The sequence below is a fragment of the Pyrus communis genome, chromosome 6 (genome assembly GCF_041283825.1).
Source record: "Pyrus communis isolate YQ-2024b chromosome 6, ASM4128382v1, whole genome shotgun sequence".
In the NCBI taxonomy this organism is placed as follows: Eukaryota; Viridiplantae; Streptophyta; class Magnoliopsida; order Rosales; family Rosaceae; genus Pyrus; species Pyrus communis.
Window position 1 is genome coordinate 24,260,497 of NC_142570.1, and position 25,232 is coordinate 24,285,728.

A 25,232-nucleotide genomic window follows, 5' to 3' on the forward strand; every position below is an offset into this window, starting at 1 on the left:
AAAATCCAACTCAAATTCAGTTGTATAAGAGATGCATTGACTTGGTGTCTTGTATTAGTTGACACAAATTGGTACATAATGGCATAAGTTCAGAAGCAAAATTTGCTGGTATTACAGAATAACAAAATGTCACTCAAGCATAACACTTCATAAACAAAGCCAACTTAAACTGACGAAACATTGTGTAAAAGTTAACTGGCTCATCGTCTCTGCTTGCTGGTGAAGCATGTAAACTCGGTTAACTCAAAGTTCTCCATCTGATCCATTCGATACACTGCACACAGACACCATAAACAATTTCAGGATATTATACAAAAGGGGAAGCCTGCTATCGAGCATAACCTTCTAACCGGGGACAATCCCCAGACAAAGTCAGGATTAATAATAATTCTAGAAAGCAGATGAGTTTCTGTGGTCAAAACCTTTAAGCTCACGTTACCCAAAATCGAAAACAAAAGAAATTTAGGGCCAATTTGATAACCATTTCGCTTTTTGGTTACATAGGGGAAAGGAGGGACGAAGAAAAAGTCGATGAAGGATGATGGTAGAATTGTAGAAGACATGTACACGGAAAGGCACACAAAATGAAAACTAAAAACCAAAAACTATTTTACGTTGTTTTCACAAGATTTTGTTTTCATTCCTTTCTTCATTTTCTTCCCCTTTCTCCCATCACCCTTCTTCATTCTTCCATTCCCCCCATACACTTTCCTATTGTCTCAAGCACGAAAAGTGAAACCAAAAATTAAAAACAAAATGGTTGTCAAGCTGGCCCTTAAGTAAGGGCCCAGTGTTAAAGAAAACTGTTAGCATCTATTGTTGATATCATGGTATGATATGATTGGGGGCCTGGGAGGAGTTAGAAGTTATCTAATTTTGCTACTCATATTTTTTTTACCGAACGATGAATGGCAAACAAAGTGTACCTTGCCCTGCTGCAGTGTTTACTCAGATCTTGACATAGGACCTTGCTTACATCCCCCACTCTAACAGACTCTTTCTTTATCAATTCAGTCAACTGCAAGCATAATTTCAAATTAGCAGACAAAAAGCATTGATGTTCAGACAAAAAGCATTGATGTTCAATGTACAATACAGATAACCATTAATCATTTGTTTCATCAACACCAAAAATATAGGAGTATTAAGTCACCTCGTCTTCTGTATCCTCAAGTAATCTGTCCAAAATAAATACACTGGTTAGGCTTCTGAATCATGGTAGCCTTAACTGGCTTATAAAAATGCTCATTGTTCATAAGAGTACAATCAGTTTAGAGTTTTGAAAGATAAAATATTAAAATTTCCGTAAACGATAGGTATTGGGAAAAAAGTTGGAATCTCACCTTCCACAATAGGTCGACAAATCCTTTGAATATGCTTTAGCTTCTTGTTTACCTGAAATACACACATTCACTGTTCAGAATATCATAATCTCATGAAATGGTTCATCTTTGAATCAATAAGAACTCCCTTCATTTTACATATGGTACAGATAATCAACTCGCAATATTGGATCTAAATTTATTTCAAACTTTTCTGCATTTTCTACTATTCTAGGATCTATTTAATCATTCTCTTAGACCATTAGTTTGTTCGCTTTGACTAAAATAAAAGGCAGCACATCTGCTTGTTGCTTACTGAATCGATATGTCAGTCACAAAGATAACATGTAGAATGCAAATATGAATCAGGAAAAAAACAACAGCTATAGAATGGATTATATAGACGAAGAAATACTTACTTATCGTGAGGTTATCCCAGCTATCCACTTTGACCCACTCTTTCTGCAAACAAAAACCAGAGTTGGATGTTTCCCAACAAAATACAAAAATAAATAAGAAGAAAGCAACCTTTTAGGTGCATTGACCTTGTGAAGAGTGTATTCCTGCATCTTATCGCAAAGTCCATCGAGGAGTTCAACCGCTCTTAGCTCGCTGACTCTGTTGGAAACAATTGCGGAAATAGTCACCAACCACTTGTAAAAGAAAGTGAAGTAAAAACAACTTGTACAAGTGATCATATACAAATAGTCATCGTCATGATCTCGCCAACCAATGCTATAAGACTAAGCACTATGTACATATATACAATCTCACCAAACGCATTTAAATGCAATCAGTCAATAGATCACCCCATTTGCGAAGTTTGACACCACATGTTAAGAAGTATAGGTAAAACTCGAAACTTTGGGGGTGTATGGATTTTAAATCTTTTAATGAATCTAGGGGTATTCAATATTCTCTGAAATTCAATGTGTATTCAATCAGGATTTTAAAATAATTTATTAAAATCCTTAGAAATCTGGGTATTTTCAATTAGAATTTTAAAGAAGTTTATAACATTCCAGGTGTATTCAATTAAAATTTGAATTTAATGAACTTGGAAAAGTTGAGGAATTACAGGGAATTGGAGGATTTTGTAGTGTATTTTAAATATCCACAAATCTCACCTCTTCCCATGAAATTTCTAAGGAATTGAATCAAAATTTTACATAGAATCTCTACAAATCAGTTAAATTCCATAAAAATCCATGGATTTATAAATCCATTAAAATCTCTCAAATTCCCAATTGAATACACCCCCTTAAATTCACGGTTTTAATACTAATTTGGGGATGTGGGGCATTTGGGCTGTAAATTCATGACAAATTATACAAGAGCGAGCGTAAAATTGAGATTGAGGAGGCAATGCAGAGCAGGTAGTACCTGTAATCGATTACCCTTCCTCTCCGTTGACCGGTTGAGTCCAAACGGTGTCTCATATCCAAATGGTTTCTGGGTTTTTCCTGGAAAACAAATCTTATGAAACTGCATCCGGTAACTAATGATGTAATGTGTAGAATTGCGAAATCGAAAAACATAGGATAATCGAAAATCTTACGTTGGAAAGTCCCAGCTCAAGCTCCTCCTGCAACCCAATTTCAAACCCGAATTAAATTCCATTCCAAGAAATCTTTACTACTTTTTTTTTTTTCTACTTTTTCTTTCCATTTTTCAGATCAAGGAAATGGGAAAGAAGATTTTGACCAACAAAAAAAGGGAAAAGAAGAAGAAGAAGAAGAAGACAAGGAAAGAAAGGATTCCGACTTTACCGCGACCGCATTGCAAGCAGTGCATTTGTCGTCGATGGAAGCAGCCATCGACAAAATGGTGAAGATCAAAGCCAACCTCACCACCATTGACCCTCTCATTTTCTTTCACTTCTTCCGCTTTCAGTCTCTCCCTCTCTCTCTCTCTCCAGATCGAGTATCTTTTTAAGGCTGACCAATGGGCCAAGAACTCGGCCCATATGCTTTCGCTGTTACTCTCCAAAGATAAAGTTGTTCACGTGTTATAAATTGCCTTTTTTTTTTTCTTTTCCTAACACTCGCGAGAAAAGCTTGACTCCTTAAAAGTTGAGGAGTTCTCGTCAAAATACTTATTGGTTTATTGAAAGAACTTTTTACTCATAATTTGAATTATTTGTATTGTAAATTATTCAATAAAGGTAATCTTTACAAAAATAAAAAAAAATCCGATTAAAACTAAGATCATTTAGTTAATTAATTTTAGTAAATAAATAGACGGTTTATATTTATTTAACCAAATACGTCCATTGATTTTACACAGTTCAATAATTAAATGATCTTAATTTTAATTGATTTTTTTTGTAGAGATGATATCTACAGTGTAATTTACAATATGAACGTTTCCGATTATAAACACGAAATTTCGTGAAAACGCTCAGAGTTATGGAGTTCCTCCCAACCCTGGTAAGTAAACATAGAATATTAGCTGTGAGAAGCAAACATTCCTTGTAAGTAATCAAGAGAAGAGCAATCAAAGTCTATAAAGTCTAATTAAAAAACTGTAACTAGCACTGGTATTCTTCTCCATTTATACGTCGGAGGTCTCGAATTCGAGTTAATAATTTATCAAAACAAAATAAAAAGCAAAATAGCTAGCCTATACATTGTAGACTGCTTGTGCTCGATTGCTCCCATCAGTTTTAGGCTGCTCAAGAAGATTTAGCTTAGAAGACATTGAGATGTGAGAAATCTTTTTATTAACTTGAACAACAGTGGTTGGATTGGACAAGGTCATTCATTCTCTCTGGTGTGCAAAATCTAATCAAAGTTTTGCACAGAAAACTCTGATGATGATGATAATCATTATTTCAAAACATAATCATTCAGAGAATTGTCTTAATTTGTAATTTACTTGATGATTTTGTTCCCCCTCGTCAATTGTCATTACAAATTAAGCATTTGCTGATAACAAATGCTGCTAAACCCTGCCGAAAACATTAGTCTATGCTTCATAGACTTTGCACTCCTCGTCTGCCGGGTTTGTCTTGCAGAAATCCTCCAATGGGTCTCCGCTTCCCACTACTGCCGCGCCTGGCCACTTGCTTGCAACCAAATGTGCCAAATCCACAACCCTTTGGCTGCGAAAAATAATAATCGACATGAAAGATCAAGACTCAATCGCATAAATAGTCAAGAGCGAACTAGACTTGGCATTCGATGCAACATTAGCTTTGTTAATGGAAAACTCTTTGTAGATTTGTAACTAGTGACCTCACCTGTATCCCCATTCGTTGTCGTACCAGGCCACCACCTTGACCATATCATCACCCATGACCATGGTCAAGGAGGAGTCTATGGTGGAGGAAACATCAGTGCACCTGAAGTCCACAGACACAAGAGGAACGTCGCACACTGCCAATATGCCCTTAAGTGGTCCGTCCGCTGCCTTTCTGAAGGCTGCATTGACATCTTCTGCTGAAATACCTTTCTTTGCAACGTTGATCACAAGGTCAACCACTGATACATTAGGTGTTGGCACACGGAGGGCAATGCCATTGAGCTTGCCTTTGAGTTGAGGCAGCACAAGGGACACAGCCTTTGCTGCACCAGTGCTTGTGGGGACTATGTTTAGTGCTGCCGCTCTGGCTCTCCTTAAGTCCCGGTGTGAAGCGTCCAAGAGCCTCTGAAATTGGAATAAGCATTAAATAACACATAACTCCAATATCATAAGATTTAACGATATCAAAATGTCAATGCTTGATCGTAAACGAAAGAATGAAATCTGTGTGCAGAGGAGAATGTAGGCGCCATCCATTACCTGGTCTCCAGTGTAGGAATGAGTAGTTGTCATGGTTCCCTTGACAATGCCTGCAAGTTCCATGAGGAGCAAATTATTAGTCCTAGAAGGTGTGTTGTTCGATTCACGCTGAACATACAAATGATGTCTTACCAAATTCTTCATCCAGGATCTTTACGAAAGGAGCCAGGCAGTTTGTGGTGCAAGAAGCATTGCTGCAGATACACAGAAATAGAACTTTTATACCTTTACAATATGAAGTGAATTTACTCCGAGCTCAGTCATAACTGTTTTCTTTTTGCTTTTCCCCCTCTCTATCTTGCTAATCTATCTGAGAATACTGACCTTACAATGTTGGCAACGTCGTGGCCGTAGTCTTTTTCATTCACCCCGACAACATAGGTAGGAATGTCAGCACCTTTTGCTGGAGCTGTAATGATGACTTTCTTGGCACCGGCTTGGATATGTTTGCCGGCACCAGGGCCATCGACAAAGACTCCTGTTCCCTGTATGTTTTCAAATTCTGTTATATAAGTTGCTATTTACAATATTATCCAGGGCATCCTCAGTATTGATATTCAAGTATTAAGTAGAGCATTCGGTTACCTCGATAACAATGTCAATGCCCATCTCAGCCCATGGAAGCTTCAGGGGATCTCTGCTAGAGACAACCTTGACGGGCTTACCATCAACGCTGATGGTCTCATTGTCAACGATTTTCACGTCTGCCTTGAAAGTACCCAGCATTGAGTCGTATTTCAGCAAGTGTGAAGCCTGCATTCGGATTGAATTAAATTTCAGTAATGCATTTTCCAAAATCGTATTAAATTAAAGCTAATATAATTCCAGTACTTTGGCTGTCCACTCTCCAGAAGGATATTAAATGGAAATAATAGTCATAAGTTCCCTTACATTCTTGACACCACCACTGTCATTAACAACAATGACTTCGAGGGGTGAGTCCTTGCGGCCATGCCAGCATCGGAGGAAGTTTCTGCCAATACGTCCAAATCCGTTGATTGCCACCTTCAATTTGGCCACTGTTTCTCCCCTGACAGGAGTTGGTCCTGCAGTCTGCTATGAACAAACAACAGTTAATAAAGTACATAGCAGAAAAACCACTCAATAACATAGCGTTGATCAAACGTTAGCATTCTTGGAATATACTGGTCATTGCCGAGAGTCCACAAATGCATTTTCTGGAAACGTAACCCTCTTGTAATGAACCAACGTGCTGTAGCCGATTAGTAAGCATGGCATAGGTAGCACTTATAGTTTGTACTGTGTCACCGCACCTTCATTTCAGTTCGTTAAGTGCTCATATGAGTGAAGGTTTTCAGACATGGCTTTATCGTGCTTGTGGTACTGGTCTAGTCAATCAACTGAAGCTTAGAAGCATGCTCAGAATTCGAAGGAATCATATCTATACGAGATGTTCTAAAGAAATGCAACACAGATTGTATATATTGCCCTATGAAATGAATGAATATGGGAAGATAAAACCTTGGGAGTAAGTTGGGCAGCGACAGTATCGAAGAAGGATTGCTCTCTGCCATTGCTTGCATAGGTCACGCATGAACTCGATCTTAGTCCTGAAAACTCACCAACTTCAAGCCTCTGCACAGCCAAAAAAAAAAAGTAAGCAAATTATACCAAACTAGCAAAGCCAATAAATAACACGACGCGATGAACTCCGTTCAAGAGAAAGAGAGAGACCTTGGAGAAGCATTGGGTGGGAAATGAGTGGGAGGGCTTGGAGGGAAGCCTGGTGTTAGCCGGGACTCGCGAAGAGGCGAGAGCTGCGTGTGAGGCCATGGCTGCAAGCAACTAGAGCTAATGGACTGACTTTGCCAACATATATATACAGTTGAACTCCTTGCCATTGGCATTGTGGACTTTACCTTGTTTTAAATTATGGTTGCAATTGGATTAAAGGAACTTGTGGTTATAGCATGGTACATGAAGATATAGGAGATAAGATCATGTCTATGGCTAACACTTTCAAAATATGAACCGCAAATTATTTCCACCCGTCCCTTCCTAAAATGCCCTTCCGTCGAATTTCTTTTGTCACGAGATGAATATAAATCCGACCGAAAAACAGACAAAAAGAGGAGAAAACATATTTCCGAAAAAAGAAAAGAAAGAAAAATGCATGCAACCAAATTGGTTAGAGCAGGATGCTCTCCTTTGCACTTGAGTTCGAATTTCCCTCTCCGTAATTTATATGAATTTACAGTCTTGCTTATATAAAAAAAGACACATAATAGCCACAACACTAAGGGTTGAAAATCTCAACCACAAATCATGGATAACTAATTTCAGAAGAGCATGAACCATTGAATTGAGTTCAGCATCACTATTTTGTTTTTTTGTTTTCGTAAAAAGTATATGGTATTATTTTACGGTACGAATTACTACATCAACAACAAAGCCTTATCCCAAATATTATTTTTACAGTACAAATTACAAGCTAACCAAAATACAATTGAAAAGGAGAAGAATCCTATATTTGGCGTCGTCCAAATATTAGCAATCTTAGGATCACAGCGGGTACAATTACATTACCAGAACTATGAGCTCCCACAGAAAAGAAACACTACACTGATTATTGAGAAAAATATCGAAACACTGAAATATACGAAATTCAGAGGACTCATACGACGGCTTCAACTTCTTCCGAGTTCACAGGTAAGCTTCAACTTCTTCCGAGTTCACAGGTAATTCATCTGGGTCATCCTCTGGTCGGAGCTGACCAGAAACATCATCAATTGCAGAGTTTAGCTGCGCTATCTTCTCAGCCAGTACCTTTCGTGTTTTCTGTGGTGCAAAAACACATGCATGTTGTGAATTTACAAATACATAAATAAAAAATGACCGTTATGGGACTAGAATCACAATGGTCTGTCTCCCTATAGCCAACATTAACCAAACGTTTTGGCAAGTAATGGTTAGTGAAGATAATTGATCGAACAAAACCACAATAACAACAAACTAGCTTTTCAGCATTTCCAACAAATGCTTAAAACATATGGAAAACCAAAGAAAAAAATATCAAACAGAAAACGGCCATTGCAAATAATCCTTGTAACTGATTATGGAAAGAAAGGGTCAACCATTCAACCGAAACTTCTCACCTCCAGAGCTTTGTCTTCATCATATATGAACTTGGGCAATTTTCTCATCAGATCCTTTCGGTCAGCTCCGGCCAGTGCTTTACTGATCTGTTGATTAAAAAGGAAAAAGCTCAGTGGGAAAAAATGGTTTCATTAGCTTAATGCAAAAGCCCACAAACTGCAACATTTACGCATCACAGAGCACCATCCACTGCTAAATGTGCGGTAGAGTATACATTTACATTTCGTTAAAGTGGATAACTCATGAGTCATTACTCACAAAATGTAAACATTAAGAAAAGTAAAATAATTGACTGATGAATAACATAGACACAAAGTAGCATGGAGCAAAATAATGACTGAATTTTCAAAATTAAAAAAAAAAAAAACAATTTTTTAATCACAGAAGAAAAGTAACCTGAGGTGCATACACAGCACCCAGTGTGCCAACTATAAGTCCTCCCAATACAAAGCCACTGACAAAGATGCTTGAACTGTTTGACCTGCCACCATCACTGTAATTACACAATTAGAGATTGACATTAGAATATTAATGAAAGAAAATGTGATATAATTGAATATTACATAAAGGTTAAAAATACATAATTGATTTTCGAAGGACCAATTAGATTTCAACATTGCGATCGTGAAAACACCACCAACTGACGGATGGGAAATCAAAATAATACTATTCACTACTGAATACTAAATCGGATGATGAGAAAATGAAATTAAACAGGGTTACAGGGCCATGATCACAAGAGGAGGACACAATGTGACATACAATAATGGACTTTCGTATGATCACTGAGCAAGTCATGCTTAAGGAAATTAAATCAGCAGCAACCATGCATTTTGCATTAAACTACTAGCACGTGCCCTGAAAAATACTAGTGATCACAACGCAAGACCAAACAGAATACCTATATGCAGCCTGAACTGAGATGGACCGCTTGGAGTTAGAAAGTTGAACTTTCCCAATAAGCTTTGCATTCAGTGAAAAGTTTGTCGGGGTCACACTCCCAAGATACTGTTGTGATGGTTTCAGAGAAGATCCTGGTGAAGAATTTCACAGGAACAGAAAAGGAAACATCATTCCAAATCCAGCTCAAAAACAGATACACGGTGCATAAATCAACTTATTTCTGACAGCGAAAATTTCACAAAAAACTTTAAACGAGTTCTAATTCTAATGACTTAGATAATGGAAACCGATATTATTTAAAACCCTTAGACCAGGTGGGGATATTTAAATAAACTAGACTACCATTTTCATACCAGTTAGCTACATCAGTTACTCCCAGATTACAGAACATCGCATCGAGAACTCTAAACCTAGCATAATAAGGTATAAGATCATGGGTCTCTCGGCAAATTTCCGATTAGTTTCAGGTTAGATGCAAAAGCAGTAGCCATAAAGTCCTGTGCAATGCTTATTAATTTAATAGGCGCTCAGGAAAGGCTTGACAAAAAAAAAAAAAAAAAAAACGGAGCTCAGTAGAGCTGTAGACGAACTTGGCCTTCTCCGGGGCTACCAAACCAATGCACCACCAAAACTGGAAAACAAACGATTTCAAATTTCGTCCTGTTGTTGTTTTTGGGTTCGAGCAAAAACCTTGAAACATGACAGAACACATCGGGGAATCCGTAGTTTATGAACGTGAAATGTTCCAAAACATATACATTAACCCAACATTAATAATTCAATCGAACTCAAGGACATTAATCATTCAATCGAATTCAAGAATGGTTGTCAGAAAGCACATTAATCGTTAATTCTACAACTAAGATTTAGTAATCATAAATCGATAAAAAGATGGGAAAAAATGAGCAAATAATACAACAAAGAAAGCGGTGGTTAGATCATGGGGCGGAGTTTACCTGTCAAAGCCAGCGAATTCGAAACCGCAGCCATGCTTAATGCTTTGAGGTCTGGATTTTGCACGCCACACCTCACCAACAAAGAGAGTGGAAACGAGTGTTGTTCGACTCTTGTGTTGGGAGGAGAAGAAGAAGACGACTTGTTTAATTGGTTCGGTAATAACAATGCAATGCTGCTTCCCTCAAATGTTGATTAAGAAATTAATTATTAATTATCGGTAGTGACTAACGATTATAAAGGAGACGGGCTCTGCCGCTATGGCAACTAGCAATTGGCAAGTGTGATGCTATTCTATGTGGTTGTCCAAGTCAAACGTCATCTCAGGTGATATAGAAATATGGTATAAAAACATGGTATGAATAACATTACTCAACTGGTAAATGTTATGCCCTTCGACAAGGGAGTTTTTTTCTTTAAAGAAAACTAATGAAAAGATGTTGAAATCTTTGAGTTTTAATCAAAATGATAAAAATGTGTTGTAAGTGAATTTTTAAGGTAAAAATGTATTTAACGTTAAAAGTGAACAGTATAAGGAGTGTTTCGTTAAGACTTTTTTTTTTTCCTTTCGCGCCCCAGGGTTGGGGAATGGGGCGTGGGGAGTGGTGGGTGGGCGATGGCGGTGGGGATGGGGGTGGGGTTGGTGGGTGGGTTAATTGTTGGGATTTTTACCACCTGTTAAAATAAAAATACTTGTAAGAGAACAAAATAATTATAGTATAAATAATTTTAGCAAGGTTGTTCTCCACATGATTATTCTAAACAATTTATATAAAAATCAAATCTATTAATTATTGTCATTTAGTACTACAATCTAGTGGTATTTCTCTTTACTTATAAGTAAGAGGTCTTAGATTCGATTCTCGGCAAATTTGAATCACATTATTGCTAGCCCATTGTAAGGCTAAGCTCACCCCCTTTCTATGCATATTTAGATTTCCCTAAAGTTTGCTCTACTTGGACCTCCAATCTAGAAATATCATAAGTAAATTGAAAATAAACTACATATTATTGCTAAGGATCGTGGCCTTGCCAAAAGAGATTAGTTACGCACAACTATAACGCAAAATACTATTAAGAATATGGATAGAAAACACTTTGAAAATAAACTTGAATTGTCGAAAGCTCTCTAAGTCGAATTCTTCAAAGTAATGCATTGAGAATCCTAATGGATAATTAGCCTTATTTATACTACAAAATAAAATCCTTCCTATAAAAAGTCTGCTAAAAACTAGGAAACATAATAAGTTAGAAACTAGGAAATAATCTCCAAGTCAAACATGAAGAAACCGCCCAGCAAATTGATCAGTCACGTTCTATGCTCAAAATAGCTCCAAAACATGCCCAACATGACTTTTTAAAGCTTGAGATGTCCTAAACATATCTCCATAAGGCCCATCACCAAAAGATACAATCTAAAACTTTGACACGAACAAGTTGGGAGACTCACGAACATCCTATAATTGGAATCACTCCAAAATTCATCTGTTTGATCACTCTTTGCTCAAGAGGAAGTCGTATGTCCTACATTGGAAATATAATTCAAAAGATCAAAGTTCTCACAAAATAATTAATAAATTAATACTAAGATTAGGGTAAGATATATAGTAATAATAACGACTCATCATTAATTTTCAGGGGTTCCTAGTACCATGTGATTGAAATGAGACAAGTGAAATGAAACAAGGAGTAAAGGCACACATTGATTAAAAGTGACCCGATATAGTACACCTAGCGAATGTGAACAACGTTCACTGGTTAAAGGCCTAGAATATTCTAAATATTTCCATACAATGATGTTTCAATTGTATAAGGGGTTAGAAAACTTAGAGAGTTGTGTTATTTATTTGTTTTCACATTTTTTTTCTTTTTCTTATCAATGAATGGATCTCTTTACTTGTATGACAGAAGAATCATGGTATACGCTTTTGTGTACTAGCTAAAGTGTTACGTATGTTTGGTGGAGATCATATACACTTTGGGACCGTAGTCCATCGTCGCCCTCCATCAATCAATGGTCGTTGGCAAGTTGCACTTCGTTGATCCAAAGAAAGAGAGAGATCCATTGCGCAAGAAACCCGACTATGGTGATCTAGCTACACCTTGCAATATGACTAGCTTGTTACGACTTCACTCTGATCACTAGCTCTGCCTTCGATGTCTTCCCCATTCTTGTGGTTAAGAATTGAGAAAAAAGTTTCAAGTAGGCCAACTCCCATAGTGTGATGAACGGTGTGTACAAGGCTTAGGAATGAAATCACCATCGTATGACTAACTGGCGATTTCGACTTCATTTAGCCGAGTTAGAGCCTACAATTCGAATTGACGACGAGTTTTTGGAGTTAGCTCATCATCTATTGGACAATTGTTTTTTTGGGATCACGTCACGTGGCAATTACTGTGGTCAAAACAACTAGGAATACCCTTAGTTGTAAGCAGAGCTGGATATGGCTCACCGGACTGCACAAATTTGGGAGATCCAATAGGTCTAAATTGGTTGATGAAGCTAATTCCATTGAGGATATTACTTGCCTACCAAGAATGAAAAACTTAATTAGATCTTGATTTATGATGGAATCTCAAGAATTTGGTGAGTCTTGGTTTAATAGGGATTGAATTGCACCACAAATAATCATGATCTTAAGAAAAAATAAACACTTGATCATGAATTGGGTTTGAAGTTTCTTATGGGGTTGTTAGGCTTGATTTTGAGCAAAACGGGGCCAACTTGGGCAAATATCAAAGAGGATTTTGTGAATAATATCCAATAGGTTCTTTATTCAAAGAAACTTCAAAGAAGATAAAAAGTCAACTTGGCTAAACTAGTTGTCACCATACTGGTGGAATTGAGAGCGAGACTGGCCCAAGAATAAGCAAAGTAACACTTCCAAGTCTTGAAATCATGCACATCCAAACTAAAAAGACTGAGATGACACTCTAAAGCCAAAAGAATTTCTGATGCATATGTGTTCGCAAGTGCATTTATGGAGCTCTGAGATAAAGTGAATTATTACCAATCAGTGGCATTTATAGCATCGTCAATGAGCTCACCAAATGAGCTACTAGCTAAATTTTAGGGAGGATTTGGAAAAATCCATCTCCAATCATGCTCCCTATCCACCTCTTGAGATAGAGGTTCTCTTAGGAGCTCCTAAATCTAGGGAGTGAGGAAGGAGCTCACAACATTAAATACCAATATTTAATTAATATTTTAAATAAAAGCTTTATTCTTATTGGTCCACAATCATTATAACTCTAAACTAGTGAGTATGATTGGAGTAAAATTATTTTAAGAAGATTCTAAAATAATTTTATAGTCCTTTTAGCTAAAATTTAACAAAAAATAGAGACCATGTTTGGAGATACTTTTATTTGTTGGAATAGAGAGGGTATTATGTTTTTAATGCATTTGTGGTTTTGGCTGAACATATTACTAGCAATATCTAATTAATGATGTATTTTTAATTTTCTATGATTTTATTCAGTAACTAACATGAAGACACCCTTTCACAACAAGCAATGACGACTCCAAAAAAAAAAAAAAAAATTCACAACGAACCAACTAATGTCCATACCAACATGAATTGTGTGCTCAACACCATTCATGAAGCTACCATAAACAATTAAGTAGAGCTAGGAGAAGCTAATAATACACCAATACAAATTTAAAATACTCACAAATAATCTCACAAGAAAGCACTTATTGATTGAAATACTAAAACGAAAAATAGATCAGCAACAATCCATGAGAAGATGATGGATGAAGCTAGGAAAAAGGGGAGTGGGTTGCCACTGACCCAGGCCGAAGCAAGAGGCTGACGGCTATGAATTTTGTAGATCTAGGATTTTGGTAAAGAGAAGAAGAGAGCGCTTATGTTTTTTTTTTTTTCCCAAAAAAAGGAATTTGATTTTCATCACAAATGCTCGTTGAAAGTTATGTAATAAAATTTATATTTGGTGTAATCCACATTGCACTGAATTATTGAAGCAGTAGGCCTCTCATCCGCATGTCATGTGACCAAACTAACATAATTTTTAACGTAATGAGGACATGAATTTGTCTTGCGCTATATTTTAAGGACAACATTGATCAAATTTATGCTTGAAGAATCAAAGAGAAGAGTTTAGTAAATTTCAAGAACTATTTTATGATAAACTCCCAATAACAAACTAATGGGTTGAATATTTGTTATAAATGAAGTGTTTTTTACGATTGTTTTCAAAGGATTGAGATTATAATGAATGGGGGTTTAGTTAACACCATATTACACTTCATCTGTGGCTCTATAAAATCAGAATCTCCTCCATGGAATTGATTTTTAAATATCTAACAAACAGAAACAAAAAAAATACTTTGATCACCAAAAATAAATCAACATCGAGCTCACTAGTTTGTACTTAACGTCTCCCCAATCATTTTAAAAGAAAGAAATGGAAACGTGACGAAACGTTTGCAATTATAATCGGACATATAAAGTTTGCTTTACAATGCTTGGAGAAAAAGCTCATGTAATTACTATATAGTTTGAACGAGTCATGGTGGACTCAGCAAAGTGACGATACACAAACAAAACTCCAACTACAAAATTTGGGAAGAAGACTGGGTCAAATAACAAAACAGGTCTACTCATGAAATATTCTTCATCACTTCGGTAGTTTCGAAGTTCTAAAACCATCATCCATCAAGAAAGAAGAAAATGGAAAAGAAAAAAATAATCGTTATACATAACCATTAATTAAATAATTGAACGAAGGAAACACTGTGAACAATTAGAATTATGCTTGCGTTCTTCCTTTGGAGGAATGAGCTGGCCTTCAAATAACATATCTTTTTCGTGAAAATTTTATAATCACCGATCAATTTCTTAATTTTGATTGGAAGATTTCAAAAAATCATTCAAATTAGAATTCGTTTAGTCATCCAAATATATCAAATAAATAGATAATTATTAATAAATATGTTAATTGGTACATATATTGTTAATGTATATGATACATTTTGAATGACTAAACGAACTCCAATTCATATATTTTTTTTGGTAAGAATGATCTTTTAATGAAGATTAAATATTTGGACGACTTCAATTATAAAATTCTATAGAAAAGATACATTATTCGACAGTAGTGGAGTGAGCTCATTCCCCCAGTGGGGAAATGCAAGCATTTCTTGGAAAGTTATATATTGGTAACCTTTTATATATATGTTGTGACTGTGTTAAATGACTAAAAATGATATAGTATTTAATATGATATAATAATTGTAAAAAAGAATAGAGTGGTGATATTCCCACCCCGGTGTTTTATTTTCCCACCCACCATTTAATGAAAAAGTTAATAACATATTTATCATTTTGAAAGAAGACTCTTAAACCCCTATTTAATTCAATACTAAAATTTTGAAAAAAAAAAAAAAGTTTAAAATAATAAATAAATAATGGTGGGTGGGGTGTGATATCTTTGGTGGAAAGAGGTTGGGAAAGATTTGGGTTAGAATCGACGAAAAGGTTGGAGGAAGGAATGGACGTGTGCTAGATGAAGGCGAGAAATTTCAATGGAGAGAAAAGAGAATTAGGTGTGAGATCTGCGGTTTTTGGAGGAAGAAGAGTGGTTTGGGGATCCAGGGTCTCTGCAGGGTGGCGTTAAGTGTGAAGGAGATGATGAATGTCTAGGTCTTAGGTTTTGCATTTTCTTTCATTTTTTTCTATTTTTCTATATTTATTTATTTATTTATAATATTATTTAAAGATGTATTAGAGTTATTTAAAAAAAAAAATATTATGATTATTTTGGGAATAATGGTGGGTGGGGAAATAACATTTTACTTTTTTAATTTTCTATGGTGGGTGGGATTATCATGTGGGTGGGATTATCATGTGGGTGGGAAAATAAGACACTGGAGTGGGTCTAGTAGCATTCAAAGAATAATGTAGGGGCAAAGGTTATAATTTTGTAAATTATGTGGGGGTATACTTGTCATTTGAAAATTTCATTAAATGTGTCACATCTAGGCTCGGGCCCCCACCACATCCTGGGCTCGACTTCATCGTAGCACGATATTGTTTACTTTAGGTCCCGACCACGCCCTCACGGTTTTGTTTATGGGAACTCACGAGGAACTTCCCAGGAGGGTCACCCATCCTGGGAATGCTCTGAGGCGAACTCGCTTAACTTCGGAGTTTCGATGGAACCCGAAGCCAGTAAGCTCCCAAAAGGCCTCGTGCTAGGTAGAGATGAGAATATACATATAAGGCTTACATGATTCATTTCACTCCCCTGGGTGATGTGGGATGTTACAAAATGGTCATTGAACACTATGTTTTGAAAGCAAAAACACTTTTTTTAGAAGTATGGTATACACTGCTTCTGCTTTTTAACAGTCATTGACAACAATTAAAAAAAACTGGTTTTTTTATTTTACCAAACACATTTTATGTTCCAAATTTTTTAATAAGCTGTTTTTTTTAAACACCACAATCCCAAACCAACCTTACTCCAATACTCCTTAAGTGTCGCATTTTTAGATTATTCTGAATTCATTTGTTTCTAATTAAGTGCTTGCAATAAGATACGCTTTTGCTATTGTGAGTTGCCTACACATGCATATAAGCGCAATCTAACAATTAATTAGTGCATTGTGAGTTTATATACTCATTAGATTTTTTAGTTTATATTATCAAAAAAAAAAAATAATAAATAATACAAGTAGATGAACACTTGAAAAAAAATTTCTCTACTTATAACATGATATGTATTGTATCAACTCGTGTTCCGAAAACATAAAAATTTAGAAATATCTCTCCGCCATGTCACTTTTACATTCTTTGAGCAAATTTAAGAAATCTTTTTAATTGAAAATGAAACTAATAGGTTTTGGTTTTATAAGCAACATATATCATTTTCGGATACGCGTATTCTTCTTCTTCCCCTTTTTTTATTTTTTTTTATTTTTTATTTTTTTATTTTTGCTTCTGAGAGGCAACAATATACATATTTATACTAAGATGTGTGGGGCTAAATTTGTATTAAAATTGATCGTTATTCAAGAGATTCGAACATACCTCTTAAAGTGAAGATAAATATCAGTAGACTATAATACTAAGTGAAGATAAATGTCATGCATGCATTCTCCTTTTGGCTCCAATAAGCCGGCCGGCAATATTTTAAATTGTTCCATATTTACAATTAATTTGACATTTAAAACTATGAAGTGGATTGTTCCACAACCGGACTACTGATAACCTACCATTTAGGACAAGGCACAAACAAACATTAAGCATGTGACAAGTTTATATAGCTTTGGGATTGATTCTATATATATTGAATTAACCAAAATGAGCTACACATATGTTGTATCACACTAAGTTGGCTTATTTAATTCGTAAGCTAACAAAGCACATATAGATTTACAAAGTGATCTCTCTCTCTCTCTCCCTAACCTAGCTAAAGGAAATCAGTCCCAGAAATTTGAACTGGTCGTTTTGCTAGCTAGTATATATTTACTAACATTCATTCTCCTTAACAGTTGCCAAGCTGGCTAGAAAGGATTAATTAGTTTGATCATTCAAGTGTAAGAAGTACTGTTTAATTTATAACGGGATTGAGATCGAGTACATACTCAAACGCTTCTTAAGGCAGACATGGCACCAGCAGCTGCGGGAGAAAGAACTTTAAAGGAGACGCCAACATGGGCTGTTGCCATCGCCTGTGCAGTTTTCATAGTTATTTCTGTTATCATAGAACAAGCAATTCATGCTCTTGGAAAGGTATGTACCTATGTATATACGTCAGGTGCAGTATATGCCAGAAATATTTCTTACTATTAGTTATTTACTAATATATATATGGTCATGGAGAACTGTATATAAAATTTAATTTTACAATGACAGTGGTTCCAGAAACGCAATAAGAAAGCTATGCTTGAAGCTTTGGAGAAAATAAAAGCTGGTCAGTTCAAATTTAATTACTATCATTAGATACACTATGCTAATTAAAGTTTTTTTTTTTCGTATGTCGTATGTCTTCTCTGTCTAGACACCACACCCACACCCACACCCACACCCCACAAGCCCACACACATGTTTATATATATTCAAACAAGAATTTAATTAATTACATAATCTGATGGCATGTTGTGATATGTGATGATATCTCTGTTAGAAACTGAAAATATTTGCTTATATGTATATTGTGTGTGCATGCAGAGCTAATGCTTTTGGGGTTCATATCTCTACTGCTTACTGTTGGAACACGATTTCTTCCAAAAATATGCATCTCAACCAAGTATGGTGATACCATGCTTCCATGTCAGTTAAACGAGTCCAAGTATAGTGACAAGGGCGGCAAGGATAAAGGTAATAAAGGAGGAGGCGACGATGATCGACGACGAAAGTTACTGTCACATGCTGAAAACATGATCTGGCGTCGGGTTTTAGCCCCTAGTGCAGGAGATTCATCTTCTTGCGCAGGAGTACGTCATTAATTACATATTAACACAACACGTAATTAATCATTATTAGTTGCTATATAATGTGTACTCTTCAATTAATTTTTAAATATAATTTCCATATTGATTTGTCCATGCATGTACTGTGCAGGGTAAAGTACCATTGATATCTGCATCTGGGATGCACCAATTGCATATATTCATATTCGTGCTTGCTGTTTTTCATGTTTTCTACAGTGTCATCACTATGGCACTTGCGCAGGCCAAAGTAAGTTCAATCCATATATGCATAACTTATTGGTGTGGTTATATACCCAGGCATTGCGTAAAAGAAACATTTTTTTTTTTTTTTAACGTGTAAGTGTCTAAATCTTTTATCTATATAAAAGTAAAAAGAGAATTCTCCTTATCAACAAAAAAGAGTTAAATGTATATTATAACCCATAATTAAAGGATCGAGTTTTAGTTTATTTATTTATTTATTTAAAAAACAAGGGTACTTACTCAATTTCAACTTTACCTCACGTTTTTCCCCGACTGTTTTTCTCACTTATTCTCCACTACAGAACTTGTACCTTAGCACAAGCATAACATATTTGGAAGCTGCTAGTTGTAACTTGCATAAAGAAATATGTTCTTTTACCAAAGTGCCAACCTAATTACTGTTTAAATTCTCATTGATGATGTTAATTGTTTCCTGGAGAAATATATGGTCCAAGTTCACTCGCAATATAAAGATTGGTCTGTCAGACAAATCTAACAAGAGGATGGAGGTAGTCTAACTTGCAAGTTTAAAAATACTTAATTAGCATATTAATTTTTTTTAAATAAAATCTTATTTAATTAGCCTATTAATATTGTAAAATAGTTGAATGGGAAATCATGTATGTCAAAACATGTTTACATTTGGCCTTCTCTACTCGTAATTTCTTCTGTGGCTTGGTATCCGGCCAGCCGGCCAGTACTTCACCCATATAAATTAATGGAAATCATGATATGAGTAGGGGTGGTTCGGTATGGGATCCCATACCGAAACCCTTGTCCCGATTCCCAAACCGAAATTTTTGGGAATCCCAAATTCAATACCAATCCCAAACCAAATTTTCGGGAATCCCAATTTTCGGGAATCCCGAAATAATTTCGGGATTTCGGGACAAATCGGGAATCCCGAAATGTTTTTGGGTTTTTGGACTAAAATTTGACATATTATGTTTTTGGGCTAAAATTTGACATATTATGTTTTTGGGCTAAAATTAAGTTTCAATCTACCCACTACCCATTTGTGCACAAAGTTTTTGGGCTAATGCCATCTCACCCCACATTCCAACTTTGATTCCTCCTCCACATAGTTGTAATTAAATGAAAATTTTGGCGGCGCCCATGTCTGAAAGAACAACTATATTGTGTACTCGAAAACAAAAGAAAAAAATTTGAGCTCAACTAATTGCATGCCCTGTACCCACCTTGTCCGTGTATATATATACAATATATGTATACTGATATGTTCATGCATGCATAATGGTCTTTGCTCCTTTGTTTCCTTGATTTGCCTAGGTATGCAGGAAACTAATATCCACATATTAATCACACTAGTGGCTAGGTAAACTAATATCCAAAGATTAATCACACTAGTGGCTAGGTATGCAGGAAACTAATATCCAAAGATTAATCACATTAGTTGAGACAACTGGAATATAAAAACAAACAAATTGAACAAACAAACATTAGTTATTTAGTTGAGACAAAGATTAATCACACTAGTGGCTACCAATACCATTAATTAAAAAATAATTCTCTTATAATTAAAAAATAATATATATATATATATAATATTTATTTCTATTCGGTATGGGAATACCGAAAAAATGGAGATGTAATCCCGAATCCCATACCGAAAATTTCGGTTTGGTTCGGGATGACATACCGAAATTTTCGGGAATTTTGGTTTGGGATTTTTTTGGTTTGGGATCGGGATTTTTTCGGTTTGGTTTGGGATTTTTGGGATTTTTTTCCAGCCCTAGATATGAGATGAGGACCACCTACCTCAAAAAGAAGATGAAGAAGAAACGATAAAGCCTGCGTTAATTACAATTATATATTTCTTAATTAATTAATTAATCAAAATCAAAATCAATTAATCAGCTTTAACAATGCTCTTACTGTATGAGTGTTGACCAGATGAAGAAATGGAAAGCTTGGGAATCAGAGACATCGTCCTTGGAATATCAGTTTACAAATGGTATCAATATTTTATTTCTTAGTTTATTCTGCTGGCCAACATATATATACTTCTATATATGTAATATATATATAAAGAATTGTTATTAGCATTCCAAAAATCTCATTTTACACTCCAAACTTTCTATATTAGGAAACAAAAATACACTTCTTAAGAGTGTATAATGAGATTTTTGAAGTGTCAATAACACTTCCCTATATATATGTATATATATGCATATGCTTCTTTTTGGTGGTTTACTCTATAGGCCTTCTGGCCACAACGAATATTAGAACATTTAACATTATTAATTAGTGTAAACTAATGTGATTAATTAAAGGGTTGAGAATGACATAGTGATCATGTTGCAGATCCTTCAAGATTCAGGTTTACTCGACAAACTTCGTTTGTGAAGCGTCATTCTGGCTTTTCTACAATGCCTGGAATAAGATGGATTGTGAGTTGATTCATGTGTATAATATTTGAGTAATGTTATTTGGATAAACTTGTTGAGAAAATTGTCCTAAATTACTACACACACCCACCAAAAATCAAACGAAAAAACAAAAAGAAGAAAACACCTTGATCAAAGCTTCCCCCTTATGAGAGCCTCTTTCGTGCATTGTAGGTCGCATTCTTCAGGCAATTCTTTGGTTCAGTAACAAGGGTGGACTATTTGACAATGCGCCACGGATTTATTAATGTAAGTAATAATTAAAGCTTAAATGTAACATGGACACAGCTTGGAGAAACTTTTCAGTGTTTTTGGAACTTGAGTCGGTATATTATTTGTCAAAATATAAGTGTAGTAGAGTTTTTTTTTCTTTCAAGTGTTCCTCCCCTTCTATTATGATACGTGATGTACTGATCCATGTTTTGGATACTCTAAAACATTTCTCCACAGCTTGGCACCTTACGTGTAACTAAAGTGTCATTTCAACTTATATAACAATGTGACATCATTTATTATACAAACATCAAAATTTCAATTGTTCAATTCTTATCATTATCTAAAGATCATCTTAAGAAAATTTCATTTAATTTGGAGACCGTTTATTCATCCATATGGATCAAACAAAGTTGACAGTTAATCATGAGGGATATTACTTGTTACCATAGCAAGCAATTTGTTCGACACATATTGATAGCTAAACGGTCTCCACGTTACTTTTACCATATTAGACCTATGTGTGTTGGTAGGCTTTACCTCTATTAGAGAGTTGATACAAAAAAAATATAAAAAAAATGTATTAAGTGTAGCATTATTATTATTTTTTTTTCAAAATTAGTATGCACTCATTTGTCGAACCTTGCTCTCTCTTTCTGGCATTAGCAGTATGCACTCATTTATCGAACCTTGCTCGCTCTCTTTCTGGCATTAATAGGCTAATGCATGCATGCAGGCACATTTTGCTCCAAATAGCAAATTTGACTTCCATAAGTATATTAAGAGATCCATGGAAGATGACTTTAAGGTCGTCGTGGGAATCAGGTCTCTCTCTAAATATACGATGTGTTTGTTAACTTCTTGATAATGTTCTTACGCTAATAACAACGTATTAATTATTTAATTTCTTTATTTTGCATGCAGTTTACCACTATGGATTTTTGCCGTCGTTTTTTTGCTTCTAAACGTTTACAGTAATCTCTTTCCCTCTCTATCTCTCTAAGCTGCTTCTCTTTAGCACACACAGACCAAGATCATGAACCGCACATTTTGATTTCTTACTGGCCATGAAAATCGAATATCGTTAAATACTGATCAATTGGTATCTTGTTCTACTTTGTTAATGCAACAGAATGGTACACGCTCACTTGGTTGTCGTTGGCTCCTCTCATTGTAAGACAATGATATCATCACATTAGCAACGATCGAGTTAATATATATTATATGTTGTTTGGTATTCAATTTGAAAATGAATGCAATTAAACTATGTAGTAATCATTAGTTTCAAGAAAGATACCAAACAATCCCTTAGTTTTTCGAAAGCGGAAGTACAAAGCTCTGTAGTGTGCTAGCTGCAAGTTCCTGTTCATATTCTCATCTTTTATATATGGAGATGATCTGATTAATAATTATTTAATTTTGTTCGTGCAGATTCTTCTTCTGGTAGGTACAAAGCTTGAGCTTATCATCGTGGAGATGGCTCAAGAAATGCATGATCGGAATACAGTTGTTAAAGGCGCTCCCGTTGTGGAGCCAAACAACAAGTACTTTTGGTTTAACCGACCTGAGTGGACTCTTCTCTTAATTCATTTTACATTATTCCAGGTAAGCTTAGAGTTGGTTATTTTTTCATGTCAAATTACCTATCATCTTCTTTTAGGCAAATTATCTTACAAAATTAAGCTTCTTAGGCATATCGAATGGAAGACCCTAAGGTAATAGGGTCTCCACCACTACTTTAAAAGACTATTTTAGGTTGTCAGGGGAATCTTAGGGGTCCTAAAAGTACTTCAATTGAAGAATTAGAATCTCTATAAGAACTAAATAAAAAAAAGTTAAAATTTTGAAAAGCGGCGTTGGATCTCCAACAACAAAACATTCAGTCATCAAACAATAACATACGAATTTTGAAAAAAAAAAAAAAACAATAAGATAAGAATGCTTCTTCTAAATTTGTGATGTGGTTTAATAACTGGAACAATTTATTTTTTGGATTCTCTTTTAAAAGAAATATCCATGCCAGAAAGCGATTAAATCAATAGTATTAGTTGTTTGATTGCATACATTTCATTTCAATTTTATCTAATGAACCATGATTTTTTGCATGTTTAACTTTTGGATTTGTCTAATTTTTTGCAAAAATGATCTATAAATATGTACTAAAATATGGACAATTCGGATCGTTGAAATACATTACAAAATGAGCCTACAAAATTTGTGTCAAAATATGTAAAAGCTTGTGTCGTTCAATTTAACCCCATCTCTATATAGTCGTATAAGAAGCTACCGCCCAATATGATATCTAAGAACTCACTTTTTGTTGCACAGAACGCATTCCAAATGGCGTACTTCGTCTGGATATCTGTAAGTTACCACAATCCCATATAAAATTATATTTATATCTTATTGCACCTCCCAACTATGTATACTATAACTAATATTTATATATGTATGGATGCAGTCTGAATTTGGGTTCACATCATGCTTCCACGACAACTTGCCTCTGATATTGATAAGGGTTTTCCTTGGGGTAGCCCTACAGATCCTATGCAGTTACATTACCTTCCCTCTTTATTGTTTGATTACACAAGTGAGTTAACTGCCCCTTTGTAACATTTCTTCATGCTTTGATTCGACCATATATTACACCAGCTAGTTAAGTGAGGACTCTTTCAAATAACACCCTCTAAATTTGAGGAATTTGATTAAAAGTTTCAACTTTAATTTCCAAAGGAAAAAAAGAAAAAAAGACGTTTCTTTTTGCCCTTTATTGTTCAAAATTAAGAATTTTATATTTTATTTAGTAACCTATGTGTATGCATGCATGCATGCATGCATATTATGTTAAATTGCAGATGGGATCTCATATGAAGAAAGCAATTTTTGAGGAGCAAACGGCAAAGGCTCTTAAGAACTGGCAAAAGGCTGCAAAGCAAAGAAAGAAGTTGAGGAATACTAAAGGAGATGCTTCTTCCTCAGGATTTGTAAGCGGGGAAAATACCCCAAGTCGGGGTACATCACCCTTGCATCTGCTTCACAACCAAAAGCTCAGGTCCAATCAATCCGACCTTGAAAGCGTCCTCAATTCCCCAAGATCTTACCAATCTGACGCCGAGCTCTCGGAGATGGAAGGCTCCGCACATGAAGGGAATGGTTTTAGAAGACTAGGAGACCAACCTGCAACAGCAATAGAAATGAAAGAAGGATCACATAATGTTGATTTTACATTTGCTAGTTGACCTTGATATTTTTTTCCTTAAAAGAATGAATAATTAAGTACTCTTCAAATTTTATACAAAAGAGGATAGAGCGGATGTGAACGTTCGAACTCTAACTTTGAGTTTATGAGTAAATACTCCAAGTAATTTTGATCTACAATATACTTGTTGATCAACCCTTAAAGTTAGATGATGTTCAAAAGAACTTGTTTGTATAACGATATATATATATATATATATTAGACCCTGCATGTAGTTTAATATCCTAGTAGATAGTTAGCTTTTTATATTTATTCTTGGCATATTTACATATCGATCGATGTTCCATAGAATAATAAGGTAGTGATATTGACTATGAAAATGGTGACTATGAAAGGGTATGCGAAGGAAGGAAGGAGGAGGGGGAAGGGATGAGGAGGACGACGGACGCAAACGGGCTTCACATTGCTAGGTTTTAGGGTTTCTTTTTATTTTTTATTTTTTTTTGGGTTTTTAATTTCTAATTAAATAAAAAAATCGATTGTTTTAAATAATGTGGCTATCCATCTTAAATTCCACATTAGATGTCATCTAAGATTATAAAACCGTGGTACAAATAGATTGTAAG

At 35.2% G+C, this 25,232-nt stretch overlaps 4 protein-coding genes across 4 annotated transcripts; 1 reads left to right on the forward strand and 3 right to left on the reverse strand.

Annotated features, from left to right (window-relative positions):
- Window positions 1-15: 15 nt before the first annotated feature.
- LOC137710825 (TLR4 regulator/MIR-interacting MSAP protein) lies at window positions 16-3,247 on the reverse strand. The gene is made up of 9 exons (XM_068449960.2): window positions 3,092-3,247; window positions 2,881-2,907; window positions 2,706-2,785; window positions 1,868-1,940; window positions 1,742-1,784; window positions 1,344-1,395; window positions 1,154-1,178; window positions 927-1,018; window positions 16-274 (listed from the first exon to the last, which is right to left on the reverse strand). The coding sequence occupies exons 1-9, from the start codon at window positions 3,188-3,190 to the stop codon at window positions 244-246; spliced, it is 522 nt and encodes a 173-aa protein (XP_068306061.2). The 5' UTR covers window positions 3,191-3,247; the 3' UTR covers window positions 16-243.
- Window positions 3,248-4,027: 780 nt separating this feature from the next.
- On the reverse strand, window positions 4,028-6,999 carry GAPB (glyceraldehyde-3-phosphate dehydrogenase B subunit). The gene is made up of 9 exons (XM_068449804.2): window positions 6,801-6,999; window positions 6,588-6,701; window positions 5,997-6,158; window positions 5,691-5,858; window positions 5,430-5,590; window positions 5,238-5,299; window positions 5,106-5,155; window positions 4,564-4,970; window positions 4,028-4,425 (listed from the first exon to the last, which is right to left on the reverse strand). Exons 1-9 carry the CDS (start codon window positions 6,897-6,899, stop codon window positions 4,290-4,292), a joined length of 1,359 nt encoding a protein of 452 aa, XP_068305905.2. The 5' UTR covers window positions 6,900-6,999; the 3' UTR covers window positions 4,028-4,289.
- Window positions 7,000-7,498: 499 nt separating this feature from the next.
- LOC137710702 (uncharacterized) lies at window positions 7,499-10,274 on the reverse strand. The gene is made up of 5 exons (XM_068449805.2): window positions 10,082-10,274; window positions 9,124-9,256; window positions 8,619-8,715; window positions 8,222-8,308; window positions 7,499-7,904 (listed from the first exon to the last, which is right to left on the reverse strand). Exons 1-5 carry the CDS (start codon window positions 10,113-10,115, stop codon window positions 7,770-7,772), a joined length of 486 nt encoding a protein of 161 aa, XP_068305906.2. The 5' UTR covers window positions 10,116-10,274; the 3' UTR covers window positions 7,499-7,769.
- Window positions 10,275-17,512: 7,238 nt separating this feature from the next.
- Window positions 17,513-24,750, forward strand: LOC137711239 (MLO protein homolog 1-like). The gene is made up of 14 exons (XM_068450468.2): window positions 17,513-17,842; window positions 17,966-18,023; window positions 18,281-18,546; window positions 18,674-18,790; window positions 20,701-20,761; window positions 21,112-21,197; window positions 21,369-21,443; window positions 22,144-22,232; window positions 22,332-22,381; window positions 22,540-22,580; window positions 22,839-23,012; window positions 23,736-23,771; window positions 23,869-23,997; window positions 24,263-24,750. Exons 1-14 carry the CDS (start codon window positions 17,717-17,719, stop codon window positions 24,644-24,646), a joined length of 1,692 nt encoding a protein of 563 aa, XP_068306569.2. The 5' UTR covers window positions 17,513-17,716; the 3' UTR covers window positions 24,647-24,750.
- Window positions 24,751-25,232: the final 482 nt, after the last annotated feature.